This window comes from Nestor notabilis, unplaced genomic scaffold (assembly GCF_000696875.1).
Source record: "Nestor notabilis isolate BGI_N333 unplaced genomic scaffold, ASM69687v1 scaffold4885, whole genome shotgun sequence".
Taxonomy (NCBI): Eukaryota; Metazoa; Chordata; class Aves; order Psittaciformes; family Psittacidae; genus Nestor; species Nestor notabilis.
In genome coordinates this window covers 117,103-141,540 of record NW_009929684.1, presented here as the reverse complement: position 1 = coordinate 141,540, position 24,438 = coordinate 117,103, and the positions used below count along the sequence as shown (strand labels likewise).

General features: G+C 37.3%; 2 protein-coding genes across 2 annotated transcripts in view; one reads left to right on the top strand and one right to left on the bottom strand.

Moving 5' to 3' along the window:
- DYNC2LI1 (dynein, cytoplasmic 2, light intermediate chain 1) overlaps positions 1-6,483 on the top strand; it is a 20,370-nt gene extending 13,887 nt beyond the window's left edge. The window contains exon 13 of the mRNA XM_010015095.1: positions 6,418-6,483. Within this exon, the coding sequence (XP_010013397.1) occupies positions 6,418-6,483 (66 nt within the window). The remainder of the gene's footprint in view (positions 1-6,417) is intronic.
- Positions 6,484-8,589: 2,106 nt separating this feature from the next.
- The window catches only part of ABCG5 (ATP-binding cassette, sub-family G (WHITE), member 5), a 16,573-nt gene continuing 724 nt past the window's right edge, over positions 8,590-24,438 (bottom strand). Inside the window, exons 2-13 of the mRNA XM_010015092.1 lie at positions 24,189-24,310; positions 23,606-23,742; positions 23,290-23,388; positions 22,228-22,360; positions 20,710-20,849; positions 19,432-19,561; positions 16,449-16,662; positions 16,144-16,349; positions 15,093-15,231; positions 11,325-11,510; positions 9,784-9,902; positions 8,590-8,780 (exon numbers count right to left, since the gene is read on the bottom strand). Of these exons, the coding sequence (XP_010013394.1) occupies positions 8,590-8,780; positions 9,784-9,902; positions 11,325-11,510; positions 15,093-15,231; positions 16,144-16,349; positions 16,449-16,662; positions 19,432-19,561; positions 20,710-20,849; positions 22,228-22,360; positions 23,290-23,388; positions 23,606-23,742; positions 24,189-24,310 (1,816 nt within the window). The remainder of the gene's footprint in view (positions 8,781-9,783; positions 9,903-11,324; positions 11,511-15,092; positions 15,232-16,143; positions 16,350-16,448; positions 16,663-19,431; positions 19,562-20,709; positions 20,850-22,227; positions 22,361-23,289; positions 23,389-23,605; positions 23,743-24,188; positions 24,311-24,438) is intronic.

Below are 24,438 nucleotides of genomic sequence, written 5' to 3'. Positions count from 1 at the left end.
TCCCTACATTTGTGATGAATTGATTTTATAGAAAAATTATGTGGCAAACTAGGGGAAGGTTAGAACATTGCCTTATAGATATCAGTGTAATGTCACATGGGTAGACATACTGTATACAGTCTTCATTGCTATCATAGGTATGGGTCTGTTAAAATCAGTCCAAGATTTGTGTATTTTTCTTTGTTTGGAAGAAGTATCATGTGCTGAGTCTGGAAACTCTCTATTTCATACAGATTCAGTTGTTTCACACACACACAATTTTTTGCTAGAATGACTGAGAAACATTCTACTTCTCTCACAGTTTATATGTGGGCTATTTGTGCACCATTTAACTTCTTCATGGACCAAGTCACAGTGCTTTAAGATAATGGATTGTACCAGTCTAGATCTCATGTGCTTTTACAGACCCCCACCCTTCAGATGAAAGGCAGTTTTATTGAATTGCACTGCAGTTAATCTCAACTAACCCCAAAATACACAGCAAATTTCATCTATTTGCATGCTTGTAAAAGAAAGACAAAGGATTAGATTCTAAGTGCTGTCATGTTTTTGTAGAGTTTCATTAGATTGTATAAGGCAGTAAAGCCATAGGTACCTGATGCAAAGAAATATGTTAATAATATAAAGGAATAAAGCAATTTCAAGAGTCTCCTGCAGTCTTTGAATTCACACATTACCTGTAATGTCCTCTTAATGTAGGTATCAGTTCTGAAGTTCTTTCACATCAAGAGCAGTCTTAGAAATCCTTGAAATTTGTAAAGCACAGTGCATTTGGAATTTATAATGTAATCCCTTACTCAGTATATCTATATATCTCAAAATAACTATATGGTGTACTAGGTTTGTTATTTTAAGATAATGCTTGTGTCTTGCAAAAGAACACACTGAGATGCGTTGATGAAATCATACAGGAAATTATTAATTTTCCATTTTTAAATAAAAGAGGCTTTTAGAATCTTAATCTGTTCAAGGGCATTGCAAACTAGTGTAGCTTCTTTTAGTTGGACTGCTACAAGTAACTTGAGCATTGAAAAGAAAATTACATTTGTTATCTGCAGCTATTTCCTAAACTTCTCTATTATAAAGTTTAATTTTACAAGATTATTTGCACGTTATTAAAATGTTTTATCCTCCAAGAATTTTATTTAATTTGAAATGCACCAAGATAGCAATAGACATCTAAAAGAACTCTGTAGTTTCAGTGATTCTTGAAGTGGCTATGAAAAGTGTCACAAAAATCCAATTTTTAAAGCAACATTTTAAATGCATCCCAAGTCGGATGTTCTTTAGAGAGTCTCATGATATCTATTGTGTAGGAGGAACAGTATATCAAGATGTTTTATATGCAACATGTTGCTAATGAGATCATGGGACATAATGCAAAATGATGATTATATATTTCAAAATCATTTAAGTGCATGTTATCATTTTTCTCAGTTACTTCTAGTTAGTCAGTATGCCACTTTGGACTCTAAGTGATCACCAGTTTGCTTGTTTATCTCAAAGATAAGCTTTAAAGCAAGAGTAAACACAAAAATATGGCAACAGAAACAGGATATAGCCCCTGACACTGAGTCCAATAGAAGAACTAGCATACCTGACTGACTCAGTCCTGGTCAGGACTGCTCAATAATGCTGTGATAGATTTATAGATAACTGTGGCAGTACAAACCTTAATTAAATCAATTCCAACTGTGTAACCTTGGTTGAAGGGTTTGTCTGCCTAGCAGACTAAAATGTTAAATTCTTGAGCATAAGATTAGAAAACAGTTTAGAAAGAAGAAAGTACAGAAACAAAAAAGTACCTGGCTTGCTCCCATGTCCTAGCTGTCAGCTAGTATTTATCTGAAGTGCTTTCTGGTTGTAGAAATTGAGAGTCCACCTCATCAGCATTCCGCCACAGGAGTGTTTTCTTTTAGGCCAGGTTATTTTGCCTCCTCTAAATGTTTTCAGAATTAACTATAAGATGGGCCAGTCTAGTTCTACACCTTTTTGCTCTGGAAAGCTATCTGAGGCTCTCTCTCCTTCAGTGTGTCTTTATTCAAGGCACAGCATGTCTCAAATACATCTTTCCAGAATTCTTTTCCTAGTTCTTGCCCCACAGACACCCAACATACAGGTTTATATCAAATAAAGCTGTTGCAATTGCTTACTGCTTTTTTGGTTTCCGGAGTTAAGCTCTGAGAGAATCCAGCACCAGGGATGTTCTTGGAGAAATACATTTTTAATGTATTTCTTAACTAGCAGATTCTGTCCAGGAATTACTGGAATGTTGAGCTCTTTTCAGGGCTTTCAAGATTAAAGAAAAACATTCATTTTGCATGTTCATTAGGCCTTAAACATGTAGCTTACTGTTAACTCTTCATACAGTTCACATAAAGCATATACAACATGGCAAACTTGTCATCCATGGCTCTCCTTTCTCTGCTAGCTTTCTGGCTTTTGATGCTTTAATGCCATCTTAATTTCATTTTAGCTACACACATAACCTGAATAAGAGTGGTATTAGAGCTGTACATACACCACCTGCATCTGTGACCACCTATGAGTGCATTAAAGTCTTGTTCCTTAGTTCCTTCTAAATGTTTGTGGCAGGGAGATGGGCACATGGGTGTGCCTGCTCAGTTTCCTTTAGAAATGCGCTCTACCACAGAAGCAAGTACTCTAAAATGTCTTTTCAAAAGGTTTTGTCAAAAGGTTTTGTTTGTCCAGGTCTTCGCTATCCTGTTATGCCTTTTACTGCTAATGCTTAGAATAGGTGTTTGGACCTTTTTCATCTGGCCATTTGACTGCAGCTTCATTTGTTGAAGCAAATGATAAAGTTAACCTTGAGCTCCAAGAACTGGATAGCTCCCAGTTGAGTACTTAAGAAGTCAGTGTCATGCAGTGCTGAAATCCACATTGGCTGGCCCTTGTTACACAAAGTTATTACTTTAGGGATTTGTGCCAGTTTTAGCTGAAGCCTAATGCCATAAAATATACTAAGGAAAAAAAAAAATCAAGTGCCTGGTGGTGTTTGACGTCAGCCACAAGAACTAATGAAAGCAGATCTCAACAAAGAGGGCTGTAACTGTTAAGACTTTAACAAGTCATAAACAGAAGGGGAGGTTCTGTAACATCTCACGAGGAAGTATAGTCATATTTCCCTTAAAATAGAAGTGACCAAATTAAAGCTGTCATTCACCACTAGGAGTCATCTTGGTGTCAGATCTGCAGCTGTCTTTTTGACGTGGGGACTGTGCTGGCCAGCAGAACAAGAGCCGTATTTTTTGAGCATATTTTGCTGACATGACCATACTGCAGAACTTCAGGAGACAATTTCAACCTCATTCAACAAAACAGAAGACTGCATATTGCATGGTGAACCTCCTTGGTCAGACTAGTGTTACTGGGCAGAGAAGTGTGACAGGCACTTTAACGTGGGTAACGGAGCAGTAGCCTCTTCCATTTTCTCCAGCAGGGAAGTGTTAGCCTTCATATTGTGGAGAAAAAACTATTTAGGATGTTTACTCAGCTGCCAAGAATAGGCTTTCTTGCTTTCACATGAAACCATGTCCAAATGGGTACAAAAGACAGTTTGGTTTTTTTTTAAACCAACTTAAAGAGCATTGTTAGAGCACTGTTACTAAATTTCCTACTGAAGCTTAGGTGCTTAAGAATTTTAACCCTTGTTTCAGTACTTGGCTATTTTTACTATGTTTCAAATTGAGGGCACTTTCAGCAAGAAACTGCATAAGTGTCAAAATCCTATCAGTCCCTCAAAACAGAGGAAATGCAACAATTAAGGCTTTTCCTACAATCTTAATTCTTCCTCCTTGTTTGTAGACTTTAATAGTATTGTCTTTAATTACATGATCATATACTATTTTGCTGATGTCTCAATTCAATTGTTCAGTATTTCTTTTCATCATTCTTATTCTTTGTGTACCTTATTTCTCAACCTGCCATTCAGACACTTCAATGAACACAAAAGTATTAATTTTTTTTCTCTGAGAATGCGTGGTAATGTTATCTTATCCAAGTGCCTCACAAACATCAGTTGAGTCTTTCTTCCCAATCCCTTTATGAGATTGTGATCTTCCCCGTATGACAGATGAAGAATTTATAGAAACACAGAAGTACAGAAGCATTAAGGTTAAAAAAAAATTTCAATATCCATTTTATGCCAAAGTTGAGACATGTAGGACAAGTTTCTAGCACTAATGATGTTTAAAGCACTCAGAGCACAGTGAAAGTGTATTTCAATTGCAATTGTTAATTCTTTGTAAATCTGACCTGTGCCCCCTACACTTGTTACCCAAACCCCAACATTCTGGCATACTTTGAGATATTTTTTGGCGAATCTTCTTTCATTCTGGAAAGAGGATCTCTTAGCTGATAGTATACTCACTGTATTCTAGAATGCTGCTTATGTTTGTAGTAGAGGACTCTGAGCAGGAAGGTACTCTTTTTTTCAAAAGGGTGTTGGGGGTGTGTGTGATCTTTAAGCTGTATTTGAAAGATTTTTCCATTACATTTCCGACTTAGAAAGTAAAATACATCCCTGTATTTTACATGAAAACTTTCCTGACAGCATTTTTCCTCCTGAATTACTGAATTTCTTAAAGATTCTTTTTTCTGGTAAACATTCCTCCATTTAATCACATTTTTCTTTCATTTCTCGTTCTTTAGATGTTAGTCTTACCTAGATATGTCTCCAAAATAAATATTTATAATTTTGTCTGTACTTCTGTATGTAGTAGAATAGCTATACAGTTTTAAAATATGCTCTGGTTTTGATGCTTTGCATTTCTGTTTTGTTTTGAATTGCCTTTATACTGAACTGCTTTCCAGATAGCTAAAAGCACAGCAAAATAAATGGTGCTAAGTTATTTGCCTCTTTCTTGAAACTGTTCAGTGAGATGATAAATCTGTAAGGCTAATTATTTAGGCAACATATGTAGATATGACCCCCAGAACTTTATTGTCTAATTTTACCTCTTCCTTTAGCCTTTGAGAAAATGGGTAGAACTGAAATTATTTATTTCACACAACTTAGGTAACATATCCTCCTTAAAATATCACAGCTTGCTTTCTGTTCCTAACTGTTGGCAAGTTTCCAACTGTTCAGTATGTTCCAAGTTAATAATTACTTTATATTAATAATGAGGGTGTGAAAATACTGAGTAAAGACTGGTTTAGAGATAGAACAGTTCAGCAGTACTAGAGTTGTATTTGATAATGCAACTTATGTGATTTAGTCTTCTTCTTATTAAATGAACGAAAAGCAATTGTAGCACTAACTTAATTTTTGCTGAAAAATATCTTCAGAAATAATTCCGGCATGCACCACTGCATAAAATCCAGAAGATGAAACTGTTGTTTGGCAATGTTACTAGAACCTTTTATTACAGGCTTCAAAATTCCCAGTAACACTTTTGACTGCAGTGAAGTAATTTTTCTACCTTGCTAGTACTCAGTTGATGTCAAGTATAGCATAATGTAGACTGCCTCACCTTACACACCATACATACATTAACTTCATTTATACCTCCACAATTTGAGCCTCTGTTTGCTTTTAATAATCTAATTACTATCTAGAAAATGTGTAATTTTAATTACCACATGGAGTTGGCATTTTATTTTTACACACAGATGCTAACTGTTCAATCTTCTAAACAGTAGCACCTGAAAGAATATTTTAGCTACTGACTGAAAACCAGAACAGAAGTAAAAGCATGGCATCAGGCTTTTTTTGTCTGTCATGAATAATACACTTCCTGAAAAACCTCAAGCAATGATGAATAATATTTGCACAATATCCAGACCCTAGGCTGAATGGATACAATAGATATGGTATGTTAATTTCCTAAACATCCATTGCATTCCTTTAAAATATATTTCTGCTTACTGCTTTCTGGCCAAGCCTGTGTTCTGCAGGGCTTTTTTTAGTTTTCACTGCTGGTGAGGTATAGGCCCTGTGTTTAAAAAAAAAATAAAACAAATAGGCTTTATTCTTCTAGCTTCTTTTCCATAATCTTTAGCAATTACCAATCCATTTTGCTTCTTGTAAGGCCCTGACTTCATGTGTGTGTAAAAGTAGTTTCTATTGGGTAATTCTGGCTTCTGTTTTTAAGACATGTAGTGTTCCATTTTTGTATGTTCATAGGGAGCCTGGTTTCTCGAAATGAATGTCTAAGAAAAGAATTTCTTCTTTCCTAGAAAGTACCTAGGTCTAAATAAATAAGATCTAGCTCCTTATATATAGCAAAATTTATAGCACTTTTAGTATAATTTTGTTAAAGATAAAAATATGTATAGTACTTTTTTTCTACAGTGATATTTGTACATGCTTTACATGTTCAAGTGGAAAATGTATGTATCTTACAGCTTTTAGAAATGAAATTAGATTAATATGTATGTGTGTTTCTATTTTAGGAACTTGAGCAATACAAAAGAAATGCCTCTAAATCCTGGAAAGAAATGGATTTTGACTCTGATTGATGAACTGCTATAGGTGTCTTCAGTTTAACATTTACTTTTATCATTTTAACACTACACTAGCAATTTAATCTAAAGCAGTTGAAAATACACAATATCAAAAATGCAAAAAGAGTATTTATTAAGCATTCCTGTTACTATTTTCAATAAAAAATGTTTGTTCACTCAGTCAATTGAAGTGTATCTATCTTGATACTAACACAGAGTTCTATGAAGTGGGGTGAAAGGAATTCTAGATTGCTCAGAGATGGATTTGAATATGAAGACTGGCATTAGTCAGTTTTACCTATTTTATAAGTTATAACACGTTATTTGGTATATTGTTGAATGCTTCTGTCCTAAACATATTTAAATACAAACAAATTTTCACACCCAAGATAGGAAACTGCATAGTAAATTTCCCTAGTTCATTGCATATGTAATTCAAATGCAAAGCTTAAGAATACATTTGCATCATTGTTTGATGTATTTGAATAGGATAGGTCCACAAGAACTGGCAGAATAAAGTAGAATTAAAACCCTGTTTGACCTGAACTCAGAAGTTTGCTTTATCTCTGTTTCAGTATCATATAGTTTGATTATTTCTTGCAATGTATAATGTTGCAATAACTTTGCACAGAAATGCCAGGAAGTCAGTCTAATCAAGTGTAACTGATTGACATTCAGCCTAAGCTGGTGAAATGCTAGCCTCAACTGGACATGACTTTTTGTCCATGGACGCCCTCACTAGTATGAGATGGGCTGAATGTCTTGAGAATATGCAAGACAAGATCTAGATTAAAGGCAGAAGCGTCTCTTAAAAGCTAAGACTTGTTGTCAGGCTAAATGTCTAAACAGTCACTTGGCAGACCAGACTGTAAGAATATTCCCTGATGAACAACCCTACACATGCAGGAAGATGGGAAAGACAAACTAAGGTGGTATCTTTCCAGCTCTTTAAAGTTATTTGTTATTTTTAACATATTTCTTCACCAGGTGTTTTTCTGATAACATTTGCATCTCAGAATATGATACATAAAGACATTAAAAAAAAATCTTGGCCTCGTGGAGAACTTGTGTTAACTCGAGGATTTAAAATTCTTCGTTACAAAGTGCATAATCTCAAAACTATCAAATTAGACTAGTTATATTATTACAGAATTTCAAGATAAAATGTACTTATCTCCTCAAAGAAATCTCTAGCTGTCCCTCTGTAACAAACAATTTTTTCACTGAACATGAAAAGTTATTACCAAATTTAGGAATTCTTTGTCTGTTAGGCTTTCAATTTTGAGAGGTGCTTAGATTTATTAAATGGATAAATTACACTCCTTGGGATGTTAGTGAGCCCATGAGAAGAATTTCCAAAGATACAAACTACATCACTTCCAAGAACTGTAGTTAAATTGACATTTTATTAACAAATACTTTTTTTTTTCCTAGCAATTCACAAAATGCTTCTAGAAGAAGATTAAGAATTTGGTAATGAAAAGAAGGAACAGATATAAATAACTTTCTTCTCTTGATTTGCCATCATTTACAAGACAAAAACATGTTGGGTAAATTCTGTATTGCTTAAAGATCCTGTACAAATTGATTGTACAGTATGCATAAGATTAAAGTGGAGTGATTTCTTGATTCTGTCTTTACACATACTTCGTTTGTGCCTCTTCTACAGATCTCCCAAATGGTATAAAAAAAAAAAAAGCATAGGACTTGACTTAAGATACAATTCTAGAAACAAGATGTGGTAGCAGTTGTACCCCTGTGCTTGTTGGTAATGGTTAAAAATCACAATAGTGTGGAAGAGATTAGAGCACCATTGCTACATTATTAAAAATTGACAGCAACAGCTGACTAAATTAAATTCAAAAAGTCCTTTAAAGCAGGCAATAATGTTGATTATGACGGATTTGGAAGTGGGGTGGGAATGCAAATAGCAGGAAGACATTAACACTCTTAAGAGAACATTGGTTTTCAACATGGAAAACATCCAGTTAGAAACAAGAATGAGAAGATACGTTTCTATATGTATAATCACTGAAATTCTATCTGAAGTCCAACAATTTAAGCCTTCAACCATAATCAAGTTAAAAGTGTTGTATTAGACATTGTTAGAACTGCTACTTTTTATTGCCTGCCAATAATTCTATCTCTTATTTTGAAGCTCAGAATTGCTACAATGGTAAGTCCTGGTAGAAAAGCATAGAGTATTAGGAAATCAAGTGTGAACCGGGACAATGCACCAGGGAAGCTTTTTTCAATGAACTGAGTGCCATGGGAGAAGAGACACATAGGATTAAGTGTAGTGGAACTGCCAGCTTTACCTGTTAAAAGAACAAAATAATTTCTTTAGTAGGTGAATCAGTAAAATTAAACTCAGACTTCAGTATATAGCTCATACATTTAATATACCTATCCCTAATGCTATTTTAATGATGAACAATACCCATAGCAGTATTTCTCATCATTTTGGAATAAGAACAGACAAGACACATGTTTCTGCAGTTAATCTATGCCGTATTTTTTTTAAGGGAAAAATAAAAGGTCATTAGGAGCTTTCTGGTTTGTTCGTAACCAAAGATTTATGGCTTTTCAGACATGTTGTCTGAAGAGGGCCTCAAGAAGTGAGTTGCCCAATTGGATATACTTACAGTGCTCTTGTAATAAGGAGCGATGGGTTGCATTAATGGATGAAGAACATATAGCCTTGGAAAGGAGCACAGACACCTGACTGCAAAGCCAAAAATAGCTTAGGGTAGGTTCAAAGCTATAAGTTTTAACTCTGATGATGGATGTTAGCTATTGACCCTTCCAACCTGATCAGTTCTCTCATTTTGCCAGTTATCTTATCTTGCTCACAACCAGAAAAGTATGTCCTGACAGATCCAAGCTGTTCAATATATGTAGTTGTAACACTGGACCCAGAGCCTCACTAGTTATTAGAGAAAACATCCAGTCAGGTGTTACCTGTAAATGCTCCATGCACTGATGTTTGATCTTATATTGTGAAATTCTATCGACCTTCTATTTGTCTAACACTGCTCTGATAAGCTCCTAATAGGCTGCAAAGTTTACCCTCCAAAATGCACCTAAAGCCAGGATAAAATAACTGGTAAAAAAGATGAACTGAGTGAGAAATGGTTGGGGAGAAAAGAATCAAGCTTTTGTCTTGCTTGCTGATATGACAATATAGTCTTTACTAATTAATAAGCTTTTTTTAACAACTTTTGTCAGGATACTTGTATGTAGAAGGAAAATAAGCATCAACATCTTATTAAATAATTTACTATGGAATTAAAGGCTGATTTTTCATTTTTTAACACTTACCACATGTGAAGTTTAAGCCATAAAATTCATTGACTATGAGAATTTCACTGCTGTATTTTTGAAAGGTAAGATAGCTGAGTATCTTAAAAACTCCTGGCATGTCTTCGATGGTCCTTGAAGAAACAGAATTTAAACTGTCTTTTGCTACATTCCAAGAGCCAATTCTACCCCAAATTAAAACAAACTGACTCATCTTTTTTTGTAGCCTGTTACAGACACAGTTCTTGGCTGTACGTGGAGGGTTTTAAAACATAAAGTCCATTTTAGTGCTAAATGAGGAGACAGCCATGAAGCCTGTCTCTGACTGTGGTACAGTGTCTAACATTCAGCTGTAACTTCTTTATGGACAGTCACAGATAATCCTGTGAAGTAGTTTGCTACTCGCATTGCAGTGATAACATTGAAAATGACAAGACCCAATATAAACCTTAGTTGCAAAAGCATTGCTTCGAAAGTAAAAAACCACCTCCCCTGACTCCATCTTCAAAATCCATAAAGGACTGAATATCCATCACTGGAATAGTAACAAAAGATCAAAAATGAAGCAAAAATAATAAAAAGCCAGTATGAAAATTTTGAAATAACATTATTCAACACAACTAGGCAATTTCTGCACCTAAAGTAGAATCATCACAGAATGGTTTGGGTTGGAAGGGACCTTTAAAACTCATCCAGTTCCAACCCCCTGCCATGAGCAGGGACACCTTCCAGTGGACCACATTGCTCAAGCTTCATCCAACTTGGCCTTCAACACTGCCAGGGGTGGGGCAGCCACAGCTTTTCTGAGCAACCTGTGCCAGGGCCTCACCTCCCTCAAACCGTGCAAGACATAATCAAACAAATGAACAGAAAAACCCAGCAACCCAAGTCTCAATGCTATTTTTAACATCCTTCATTGCCTATGAAGATTAATCAAAGAGATTCACATTATAATATTAATTAGCAATGTCTCTACTGTAAAATAAGTTTAGAAACCACTCTAATACTTTTAGAAAGTTATCATTAAGGCATTAGACTATGGTAGCGGGAATAACTTGTCATTTGTCACAATAACTGTCTTGTCACTCTAAACATGATCTTCCTGAAATTAGGTAGCGACCAAATAATTAGCTATTAACCTAGTTTTATCTGATAAGCAAGTATTAGCTGAGATCTGCTTTGAAGAAGCAAAGCAGCACCAACTTTGGGAAGACTCATGCTTTTCCTGAGGACAACTTGACAGCACTGGTTGTTAGGCTTACTTACTTTTCATTGGAAAGATCACAGGTTCTAATTCCTCAGTTTCAGCTTCAATTTATTTGCAAAAAGTGAAAAAAATATTAACATATTTATTAATATCTAAAGTTACTAAGTGTCTAGTTTGTGTATGTAGTACAAAGTCTGAGGTGACTAGGTAGTTCTGCCTCTGAAGCTGCTCTTTCTTTCCATTGCTACCTGTGCATTATTGTGCTTCTGCAACACAGCCTGTTCATGGAACTCTTCTGCAGGTAGATTATTTTAATGTTACACCATAATGAAATGAAACTTTTTCCTACCTTAGTAGTCCTGTTCCCACTGTCACACCTGCTGAATTAAGTAGCAACACTCCACTTTGGACTATGTTTGGGTTTTGAACCACGCCAAGTACAGCAAGTGTTAGTAGTTCACCAATTATATGACACGCTAAGACAACAGCAAAAAAAATCCCAAATCTGGCAGCATCAGGATGCAACCCGGCAATCCTATAAAAAAATGAGCAAATGAACATTTAAAAACAGTGTTTGGGTACTAAACTTGGAAAGTAGCTTTTATTTCTGTTTGTATTGGGTTTTCTTTTTTTGCAGTTACAGCTCATTAAGCGAACAGTTTATGCCTTAACGCTTAGTATGTTGTTTGGAGCCTTAACACAAAGGACATCCACTTATTACCATGACATAAGTGTAGATATATTAGGTTTTCTTCGTTTAGATTAAAGAGGGTTACATAAATACGTAATTGCAGCAGAAATCCGTATTGTTTCAGGATAACCACCATGACTTTTACAATCCCTTAAACTAACATCCTCTCCCTTCTAAAGTCTACACAGTTATTTATGTAAGTCACATATTTAAAGAACGTCTTTATGCAGATAATTAACAGATGGAATTTTGCACTTCTGATACTGTGCATGAAAATGAAAAACTGGGCATAATCAATTAGGTGGAAGGCTAGTTGAACTCACCACCCATGTAATTCACCCAAATGGAATTTCCGTCGTACTCCTACGCTCTTTAATACAACAAGCTGTTCCCAGCTTTTCCTTAGCAAACTGAAGGAAAAAATTCCCCTCAATCTGTACTAAAGATTAAGAAGTTAAGAAAGGCCAACAATTGATTGGCAAACTTAATTCAGCCTTATCATGGATATCACAGATGACAAGACCTTTTGTTACATGGTGACATGTTACTCTTTTTGAAATACCTCACACCAAAATTGCCTCACACTGGCTACAGGCTGTGTGCTTTGCTTAACTAACAAGCAGCTATTTAACATTTTATTTTCTTTTTCCTTGCTCAGTGCAAGGCCCTGTATTTATTTTTTTTTATCCACCATGTTTGAACATAATAGAAGTATTAATTTTCTCACAGTATTTCCTGTAGCATTTTTTGTAACACTAGAATAACCTCTCCTATAAACAGATGGCTGAGCACTGACTTTTCAAGTATTCAACATTCAACAAGCTAGCAGGTATTTAACAAACAACCTTTAATCACAGGTCAGTGCGAAGAAACAGCTTTCCAAAGTTCTGGCATAAAAGTATCACCTTCTCTGAGGTGCTCTAATACTTTACACAGTTATGTAGGTAAAGACTAGTAAATCTGGAGTAGGAATAGAATGAGAAGAAAGCCTAAAAGAGAAAAAAAATGCAAAACAAAATAAAAAACTCAGAAGAGAGAATATTACAGCAATAGAATGGTAGGATGATGTAAACTGTTAGAACATTTCCCAAAGGCATCTTTAGTTAGCTAGGAAAATCTGCATGTTTACTTGAGTGCAAAAGTAGCTGTATTTGTTCATGGCCAGATCTGCCTTGTGTCTGATCAGGTAAGAGTTTGGGTCTGTCTGACCCAAACTGGCTAACCCTACAAACACCAACTCTGAGAAATGGCTTGTAAGAACACATGGGAGAATCCATCCAGGAAAGTTTAGTCCTGCACAGTTACAATCTTCGAAATTTCATATAGAAACTTTATGCCCTACAAAGTCTAAGGGCACTATGAAGTCACTCTGACACATCACTGATGGCTTCCACAACCACAAGGTAGCAAAGATATGCAGAGGCTAAGATAGAATGGTTAGGGCTGGAAGGGACCTTGAAGACCATATAGTTCCAACCCTCTTGCTGTGGTCAAGGACACCTTCCACTAGACCAGGTTGCTCCAAGCCTCTGTGTCCAACCTGGCCTTGAACGCTGCCAGGGATGGGGTAGTCACAGTTTCTCTGGGCACCCTGTGCCAGGGCCTCAGCACCCACACAATGAAGAAATATCTGTAAATATTATCCATTAACCAGAAGCACACTCTTTATTGTTGATTGTGTTTGAAGCTACCAAAGCACAAGGGCAAAGTCTCTACCCACACACATTTCCTGTTTAAAGAGTGAGTGTGACAAGCAGTGTCTTGTGATCTTTAGGAGCTCCACAAATCTTCCCACTTTGAACTTGAAAAAGTGCTTTCCAAATGGCTGCCTTCTCAGCAACCAGCTCTTTAGCAGGCAGACACAGAAGGGCTCTGGTGAGCAGAGGGCATTCCCTCTACACGCTTACTGGCAGGAGGACTAGTTTCTGCTTGTCTGCGAGAAAGGACTTCTCAGGGAGCACTACCTGAAGCAGATGGCACTGACAGCTTTCAGGAATAAAATCCCAGGTAGCTAAGGGGACAAAGAGAAAGATGGCCTTACTTAAACAAAGCTGCTACTTTTAAAATCAGCACCAAACTACGAAAAACAACCCATGCACACAAGTCCTCATATCTGGAGGAACAGAAATGTCCCTCTCAGTGTTTTTGTCATCTAGGAGCTGACAGTTACCGAGATCCCTAATGGAAAGAATTAGGTAAGTGCTGAGCACTTCACCACATTACCTACTACAGGCCTGGAGGAAGAAGAAAAAGGTTATCTTTTTTCTTGAGTTTTTCTAGATGGGAAAACAGCTATTGTAAGATTCCCATGGCAGACTAGCTCCCTATGCAGAAGTTCTTACTCTGTAGTCCAAGTGATTTGGTGCAGTTTTACTTCATCCGTTTTCAAACTGCCCAAGTGCCTATTATTGAAGAGTAAGAGCACTAACATGCACAGCTACAGCAGAATAGCTCCTGCACTTCATCTCTTTTACAAGGGTCTATCCACTTACCATTTCTCAAAGCTAACTGGAGAACATGCATTCAGGACACAAACCAAGCCTACTGTTCCTTTGTACACATTTTGCTATAGACTGCCAACCGATTGCAAGTTTACTGCCAACTGTCACATGAAAACGAACATTAACTTTAGTGCACTACACTCCTCTTCTTTCATAATTAGGAAAAAAACCAACCAAACAAACCAAAACAGAAAAAGATTGAAAGACAGAAATTCCTTATTACTTTTCTATTAGCTTACATATGCAGCCATGGAGTCTATTAAGTTTGGAATAAGCAAATGGAAGGTGAGAAATGAATGGGACAGAAATGAAGAAGAGCAGACATGTATGATAGATAAGGCAAAATACTTCATCACCCCATTCGGAAGTACTACTTCATAACAATGCAAGGAAATGAATGTACTGGGCGGGGTGTGTGTGTGTGTGAGGGGGTGATGGTGTGTGGAAATCAAGCTTTACAATCAAATCCTTTCTCTCACTGTCAGAAATCCAGAAAGACTTTAGTGCCTCTCTCTGGAGAGTGGAAGAGAGGGATCCAGATCTCATCATTTCCATATGCTATAGCTAAACCTCAAAAGTCTCAGGAAATATACAGCTTTGTTCCTTTTCTCCCCTCCTTATGTCCTACTTTTCAAAATGTAATGTAAAATGACATTTTCTGCTTTTGATATGACACGAGAATGATAAATGTCCTAGCCCCATTAGAACTTCCCGAGTTACCTAGAGAACTGGTAACTTACTCAGAAAGTGTTTTAATACTTCTTGAAAGAGAAAGGCTAAAATTGTGTGATCCTTCCTTAAGTTTGCTCTGTAATCATTGAGAGGCAAGAGCAGGAAGCTGTGCCAGGAGGTCTGTTGCTGACATGGGAATTTAAAGTGGTAACAAAAAGAAAATAACAATCCAATGGATGGCGTAAGTGCTTACCAGTAAATGAAGATGCAGAAAATTGCCACGCTGATGACACTGAAGGGCAAGAAATGTACTATATAAGCTAAAAGCATTTGCCACTTCTTGTACAAGCCATCTTTACTTTCCTGGTCACTGATAGCACGTAAAGGTGTGACTGTAATAAATATATAAAAAATAAATTAAGTCACCATTGTATAAAGAGAGCAAGACTTGTTGCTAGCAAAAATGATCTGAAGCACAGCGACAACTTTAAGAATATATCAGAAACATTCTGTCTAAACCAATCTGATCACATTTCCCCCCACTATAAATGCAAGAAATGCTCCCCAGAGATTGCAGAAGTTGGTAAGTTTAATGAGAGAGACCTATCTAGGCAGCATGCAGGACAGACTTCTCTTTTTGCAGATATAAATTGAAGGCCTGAAAAAACTGCCATCACTGGATCATTTCTTGAGGTGCTCTGATCTCAAGGTGATGACAGCAGCATATGTTACCTACACAAGCAGAACAGTGTTTAGGACTGTAAATAGAAGCTACTATTGGTCTTAGTATGGCAGAGAAGGGAGCTGTAAGAGAAACACCTTCTAAGTCAAAATTAATCATTACATAATACTTTAAATCTAATTATGCTTTATTACTGTCAAAGCTGGTTTATACTTCTATCTTTTCCATGTCTTTTATTTTGATCTCATTTAAGATGTTAACTCCAGACTTAGACTTTGTCCTGCCTTTATCATGCTACATGCAGGCAAGTTAAGGTCTCTTGCACAATTTGGAATAAAGCCTCCACACACAGGCCATCTGTAAAAGGGAGAGGCAGGAAGTGGGGCGTATTCCACCATTAACTGCAGTAAACCCGGAGCCCCTCTGATTAGTTGGCTTCTTTTTCTGTGGTGCGAAGCTTCCTGCTGCTTTGCCTTTGAATTTCATGCCTCTGTATCAGCTCTGACATTACCTAAAACTGTTAAGATCCTTTAAATTACTATCTTCAAAAAATACTTTTTCTTATTTATTAAGTAGTGGCAGTAATACCTTTTGCTGCACATAACACAGAACAGAAACTCACAAAGGACAGCACTGTTGAGCATCCCTGTGTAGGGGGTGGCACTCACGCACTGGTAGACCAGCCCCACACGGTCCTGCACAGCTCCTTTTACCAGATCATTCTTTAGTCTAAGAAGGAAAACTGCTACAAACAAGCCAAATAGTAGATTCTGGAGGAGACGCATGATGATGCCCATCTTATCTCTGGAGAAGTTTCTTGTTATCCTCCTGATGATGAAACAAAACAATAACAACACCAAAAGATTAGTGGGTAAGAAAAAAAGATTTTTCTTTTTAAAAAAAGGAGGCAAGAAAAAGGATTCTTACCGTACAAGAATCCACAATTGGCAAAAGGCGCTGGGTGAGTCTTTGTTTTTGAATGGTATTGGTGTCAGCTCTTTCATATGCTTTGTTCTTTCAATGGTTTCCAGTACTTTGTTAAAGATCTCTGAATTTTTGTAGGCTGATACAATTACCTGAACCCTACTATAAGTTTCAAGTTCACGTTCCTTGCTTCGGGTGTCCACAGATGTCAGATCCACTGTAAATTTACCAGGTGTTTAGAATCATAGAATCAAGTAGGTTGGAAAAGAGCTTTAAAATTATCCAGTCCAACTGTTACCCCAGGACTGCCAAGTCCACCACTAAACCATGTCACTGAGGGCCTCATCTACAGCCTCATCTGCACACGTGATTCCACCATGTCCCGGGGCAGCCTGTTCCAATGCCTGACCATGCTTTCAGTGAAAAAAATGTTCCTAATGTCCAGTCTAAACTTCCCCTGGCACTGCTTGAGGCCATTTCCTCTTGTCCTATCACTTGTTTCCTGGGAGAAGAGACCAGCCACCCTCCTTGCTCCATCCTCCTTTCAGGTAGCTGTTTACTATATATACACATCACTTTCCATTCATATCTCTTTCCCCTCCTTGCAGCTAATCTTCCTTGTCTTTATCCTCAAATCTGCCAAGAAGAACAGGTCCATGGAAGTATTCAAGTATTCTTTTACTCCACCCTTCCATTAGAAGCAGCATGAATGAGTAACTGTGCAGCCAGAGGAAATCTCTGTGTTTTGTGGCTTCTGTAGGACCCTGAAGCTCAAGTCCTTTATATGGAAATGCAAGGACCAGGTGGTGTGGTCAGACCTTTAGCATTCTCCTTGCATATCACAGCACTGTGCCACCAGTGAAGCACTACTGCTGCCAAGAGCGAGACAGAACACCAGCTGAGGATGAACATTGTTGAGGATGAAAAGATGACTTTCTGGTCATGTATTTCTCAGGTGTTCAGGCAAATGCTCAGACATGGCTGCCTGATTCCCCCTTGTCCTCTGCCTACTCCTCCATAACCCCATAACCATGGAGCTTTATTTTTCAGTCAGAGATCATGCTGCAGAATCACTACTCTTCTCTAGTTGAGCTACAACTGCATTGTTGCACCAGGGTTTCACCAGCCTCCTTCTCAGACATACTTCTGTTTTAACGTGAGTTTAGAGGGTGTTTAGCAGGCCAAATTCCTCTAGTAGGCTCAGCCCAAGCTGAAGAAAATATTACTTACTGCCAAGGAACTTATAAAAAAGGTAAATACTTCACAGAGTTAATATTCCTTTCTAATAAATCCATCTATACATATTCCTGACATCAACAATTCTTTTATTATCAGATGGGAACTTTGTGTGGGTATTTGTACAAGTCACACAGATTCATCCATAGTGCTGGAATGCATTAGAAATTTCCCTTTTCCCTAACAGCAATGAATTATCTAAGGTTTCAAAAACTAGACTGTTGTTCTCAGGATTTTTTTTTATTCTTGCAGATTTTTACACTACTCTTCTACATCTGATAAGACATCTTCGTCAGTTATTTATTCCTCAGGTTTCTGTCCTCCTTAAATTTCTGGTTTACAGTGTTAATGCTCAACTTCAAAATACATATTGAACAAGAGAAAAGGAAGCCTTGTCCAAGATTCTTAATTTGTCCTCAAAACCTGAATAGCTTATGAATACTTTCCTGGTGTTCTGAAAGCTGGAATTCAGCAGAATTGTCTTTAATGATAAAAAATACGCAAAATTAAGTAAGTCTTCACTTTTATAAATATGAACATCTGAAATGCAGACACTTTTTAGAACTTGGCTGGTGTGACCTGCTGAAAGTCATGCAGGACATAAATGGCAACCACGTGTGTTTTAATAAAATGATAACACCAGCTAGTGACTCAACCAAATAGCTAATGCCTACCATGCGCTTGTACTTTTCTAAGAAACACATGTAACTTTTCAATAATATAAGCTTCACTCAATATGTAGGATCTATTTTCCTCTGCTGTTGGTGTAAAATGGTATCAGAATCTGTCCCTTCATTCACATCATTAAATCACACGAAAAATATAAACTACCAATTTTCCAAAGACTAAATATTCTGATGATTCTTTGCTCTAAACTGTATTTTTTCCTTTTCTTGTCACATTCAAAGGTTGACACTTAAAGAATGCAGTACTCTCTTTACCGAGAGTTTTTAAAAGTGGGTCTAAATCTTAAATCATCTATGCTTTTCGAGACTATTCAAACTCATGAAGGCAAAATTATCCTCACTGTCACACTAGTATTTTCAGCTTCATCCCATTCCAGCTTCACGTCAACAACCATCCTCTCTTCTCTCTGAGTTTAGGATGCCATCTAGACAATAGGAAAACACTGAATGCAGCTGTTTAGATTGGTCAGATTTCTTGGCTCATGCCTAGCTAGTACCCTCAAAAATCAGCTTACATACTGGATTTAAAAAGAAAGATATGTACATGTATGTATATATGCACACATACATGCACACATACATACACATTCTCTTCAAACATGTATTTGTAGGGATCAGTCATCCCATATTTATTCTACATCCTTCCCTCCAGGAAACAACTGTTTCCAGCTGCATAGCATCATGAAGTATGTAAAAGCATAGGACTTTCCACAGTTTTGGGATCAATTTGATTTTCCAACATCCAGTGGACAGCCAGAAGCAGATGCCATCAGGAATCCATAGGTTACATGAAGCTGAGATTCTTTTTTTTAGTAGTTTATTCCTTTCTGCTATGTTTCAGCCCTACTGCAAACTTGTCCTGGTTTATGGAGTCAGTGGAAGCCACATGGGCATAGCCCCCTCTCTTCTCTGAGCTGAAAGTAATTAAAGAGTTGGAGAAGAATTCCAATTTAACACATTTCCATCTCTGGGAAAAAACAAAAATAATTTAATTTGGGGAAGAAAACAACTTGTTTGTTTAAAGGGAACCCATTTTTTTACCAAAACAGCTTAGGCAAACTTACCATAGAAGTCAAAAGGATTTGATTGCTCAGGACAAGAATAGCCACAGTCACTAAAAAATGTGATCATTTCCATAGGGTTCCCACAGAAAACCATTTCTCCAAAGCTCATGATGGCTATTTTGTCAAACAACTGCAGGAGGGCATATGAACATATTAGCAATACGTATTGAGAAGTGCATAAATTCTGGAGTACAGCTACTGTCTTGGTAATAAAAATGCTTTGACAGGAAAAATAATTTTGACACATTCAAACTTCCTTACTATATTTCTCTCAAAGGAAGTTTACCTTTCCTTTCACTCCTCTTGGTGGTTATGCAAGATGACACATCTTAAAGCTCTTTAAACTAGCAGTTCTCAAAACTGTCAGGGACAGCAACATACAGAGGTAATCCACAAATGGAAATGGGAGTTGTGGCCTTCTGGCTTCACTTCTAATGCACCCTCACTTACTGACTGGCCTCCTTCAGTGCTTAATAGCCCCAGACTGTAAAATCCCCAAATTGTTGGAAGATTATCCTGAAGTGCTTAAGGACTTTAACAGCACTGCTCTCTGGGTGAATATTTGCCAGAGCAGGGCTCCCACCAGCTATGGTCAATCCATATTCCCAAGGCACCAGGTCTGCTTTCAGTCCAGAAAAGTGCTGCCACTCCCCTCTGGCTTCATGACCACTTATGCTCAATTCAATCATAGGGAAGAGGTGCTTTGCGTTCAGTGTGGTGGGTAGTGGATGTGTCAGAAGAGCAAAGTGCAAAACAGTAATGGGAAGAGAGAAGTGCTTTCCTCATCACAAGCCTTGAAAGGCAGGGCCTGCCTCATGACATGACCAAGGTCATGCCTCATGACATGACCATCACCTGACACAAAGAGGAAAAAAGATTATTTTTTTTCCCCAAGTCATGGCTTTATCTGTCTCAAGTTGCAACTGTTACTGGAATGTGAATACGTAAAGATAAATACAGTTCTAATTTTTACAGTGCATGCACAAATGGAGGATTTGCATGGCTTCTCCCAGTGTTTTTGATTTGGGCAGCTGCATAACACTTAGGCAGTCAGTGCACATACTGTTTTCACAGGACAATATGTTACCCAAAGTGCCCTGTGATGGGCAGAATGACAAAGCTATAGAGTTCAGGACAAGCCTGTGTTTATACAGAGGGGAAAGAAGAGAGCCTTTGAAGGCAACTATACTGCATATTGTACTTTAATCCTGAAAAGAACCTAGGTACTAAAAAGCTGTGTAAAAAAAAAAAGGCAAAAAGTAAGTAGGTATCATTTACCCTGAAGAGTTCTGAGCGAGGCTGGTGAATTGTAATAATCACAATCCTGTCCCTATGTGCAAGCTCTGAGAGAAGGGAGACAATCTGCTTTGCAGTTAGGCAGTCCAGCCCTGTTGTTGGTTCATCCAGCAGCATGACCTCTGTGAAATGACAAGGAATAGCATTAAAACTCAGATAAACGGGGAGCAAATGTAATAGCTTCTGCCTTTGAAGATAATCTGGCAAATAATATAGAAATTACTTTACATGTGAAGTTCCATGTGTAAAGCAAAGTATGTACAGATATTGCCATGATGTGATCTCTACGTTTTAGCTAGCTTCAGTGGTTCGGTTTCAATGACAAGTACTAAGGACATAAAAAACTACTGCAGGACCAGAGCATAATGATTTTCTTCTAAGTTCAGATGAAATCTGAAAATTACCAAAGTAGATTTGGTGTACACATCTGCTTCTAAGAACAATAATGATAAATTTCAGCATGTATACAAATGTAACTATAACTGACATAATTACCCAGAATCTATAATCTGAATTAAATCTGTATATACACACAGAATTTGTTATGAACAAACTAGGAGTTTTTAAAATACAGCATATATAATTCCACAGATGGGGGAGTGGGGGGTGGGGGCGGCAGTACTGTATTTTCTTCGTGTTTTTATTGTACATGGAAAGGTAAAATTACACTCAAATCCATTATTTTTACATAGATGAGACAGTGCACAGAAGAGGGCAGTTCAACCTTGATCAGGGTAAGGAGGGAGGAGCGCCTTCTCTCTAAGTTAATTTACGGAGAATTACTGTAGTGTTTACTATAGGGTTTAGTGAGCTTCCTGAGCAATAACTAGTCCCAGTGAACTCTCCAGGAGTTTCCAGCAGCAGTGATAAACCTCACTTTGCTACTTAAATGCTCCTTCCTGTATGGTATGCAGTCCTAGCACATCTACAGTGGTATGAGAACTCCAGAATCCAAAAAATACATGCTATACGATCACTCCATAAGATTTTGGCACACTTAAGAAACCATTTCAAAACTGAGAAAATTTGCAGTGCTGTTTTCCATGGCTAATCCTTCTAGTTACTTTGATTCTCATTCATCCTTTTTTTTTGTATCTGGCACTCACTCATACATGGCTCAATGGCAGCTACTCCACTACAAGGCTCAGTGCTTGCTTATTTATAGCTCTAATGCGCTCAAAACCTATAAATTAATGGGCCCCAACCAATATTTCATACAGGGGAAGGGCGAGCCCAGAAAGACTTGAAATGCATAAACGCAAATCTAAATCTATGTTTAGTCCCTAAGATTTTAAGATTGTCTGCTTTCCAAGATCAATTAATAGATTAATGGCAAAACTTCAGTTCCTGCTCATCCTCTTCTGTCACTACTAGACTACCTTTTGCTGAATTACAGAATATAAATGCTTTTGTATTTTAAAATGGTTAATGGAGGCTCATGGTAAGAGCACAAGGTGATGCTGCTTTGTTTTATTTTGAAAATCTATGCATGGTACTTACTGGGATCTTGTAATAGCTGGGCTCCAATTGAAACAAGACGCCTCTCACCCCCTGAAATTCCTACAACATTACGACTTCCGATTATTTTGTCAGCAATGTGGCTGAGACTCACCTCAGCCATAACTGCATCTACCTGAAAAATAATGACAATTTAGAAAGACTAAACATGGTCCAACTCAGATACCTGTGAGAAAAATCAAAAAAATGAAAGAAAAAGACATAATTTTAAGCTATGGCTTTCTCAAAATGCTGTTTATATCCACTCTAGTTGGAAGGTATCTGGCCTCATTTCTATTTCATTATTTTTAATATATTTCAATTTTATTTTATTTTATTTTCATGTATTCTGAAATGAGTAGAGTTTTAGCTTCAATTGACATTAAGAGATTAAAAGGTGGGACTAGAAGTTAAGGTATGAAGAATAACGTGCTGGTCTGGCTTCCAAAATAAGGGAGCAGAAAGCACATCAGTTCTGGGAAAATAGAAAATACTGAGTGTTGGATAGGTGGAAAAAGACAGAAATCAAGAGCCTTTGGTCAGGAATATCCAATCTTTACTCTGAAGAGAGGCCAAAAAGAGTCCTTTAATAGATTTGGTACACACCTATTTTATCAGGAAAGTAGCTCGTATGTGGCTTGTTAGACCAGCTTTTTGGAGCTGTTCTGGTTAGTGGAAGACAGCCTACAGGAGCCAGAGTAGTGTCAAAATCACCTCTGCTGTCCATGAAACTTGCCAGCACACATGGCCCTAAACACCCCAGAGAACTGTGTTTCTCAGATGGGGAAGGGGAACCAACCTCGATACCAACAGCAGCATCTGTAACAGTAACTGCCTCAGCTTTGGGGAGAAGAGTTTTGTCCCAACACAATGGTGATTCCCCAGGGCATTAGCACAAGCCCCTTGCAGAGGCAGCAGCACCAGAGAGCTTGTGTCCTACTGCTCAGCAGGAGGATTACAAAACCTTGTAAATGTAAAACACATCCATGGATGGAAAGTGCTGCTGGTGAAAGCATTACATGACATCATGTCTGTCTTTCTGGTGGAAGATGACAAAATACAGACCTTCTTTCTGATTAAGTCATCAGAGCATTTCTGAAGAGTTAGTAAAGCAGTGTAGGTTAGAGTCTCTCGTACGGTAAGGAAGCTTAACAAAGTGTCACTCTGGAAAAAAAGGGTGAAGAGGAAGAAGCAGTTAGTCCTGTAGTAATTAAGATCTTGCCCCGACTTGCACAACCTTCATTCATTCATACATTTTCTTAACTGCTTTGTAAATTGACTAGTACAATCACAGTCAGATTACACTACTCCATTACAGTAGCAACTTTACTTTTTTAAATGAAAGGAAGCACAGCACACAAAAATAGATGCAGAAATCAACCTGTGGCACGTAAGACAAGCAATCTTTAAACTGTTCCTTCTTCAGCTGACATCCATTCAAGTACACATCACCAACTAAATTGTCTTTATGTCCCAATCTTCCGGATATCGCATCTAGAAGTGTTGTTTTCCCAGATCCTTTAAAACAAAAGAAATTAACCATGTGGTGAGATTAATTTTATGATTTCAAGAGTAGTAGCCTCATTTGGATGGAGACATATGAAAAGAAAAAGTATTTTTTTCTCAGTAACATTAAAACAATAGGTCCTGAGAGTGCACCTAATTAAAGGGAATTAAACGGGAAACATAGAATGTGTGTTAGCATTTAATTCATACAAATTCACACTTCTTAGTTAAACATTTGAGTTTAGAAGTAATATTATCTTTTAATGAAGTTATAATTGTTAGTTAGATGGCAGAAAATTGAACTCTGAAAACCAAGCACCACAGTTTCACACAGAAGAGATTAAAACCAGCTGCAGTATCATTATTTAAAACACGGACCTCAGTCACATTCATACCACTGTGGAAGCTACCAGTGTTAGTTCCAATCTTATTTCTTTTAAAGTACTGAAAAAACTTACCTGAATTTCCTAAAATCCCCATAATCTGGCCACTCTCTACGTGAAATGAGACATCCTTAAGTATTTGCCGGGTCCATTTTTTACGATATAAAGAAACATTCCACCACGGGCCAACACGTTCTCTTGGAAAACAAACATTTTAAAAAATTAAATAGAGGAAATCTAAAAAATCTGTGTAAAGCAGGTAAATGGATTATAGCTACTTGCATGTGGGATGGGAGCCTGAAAGTGTTTTAAAATGGCGGGGGGG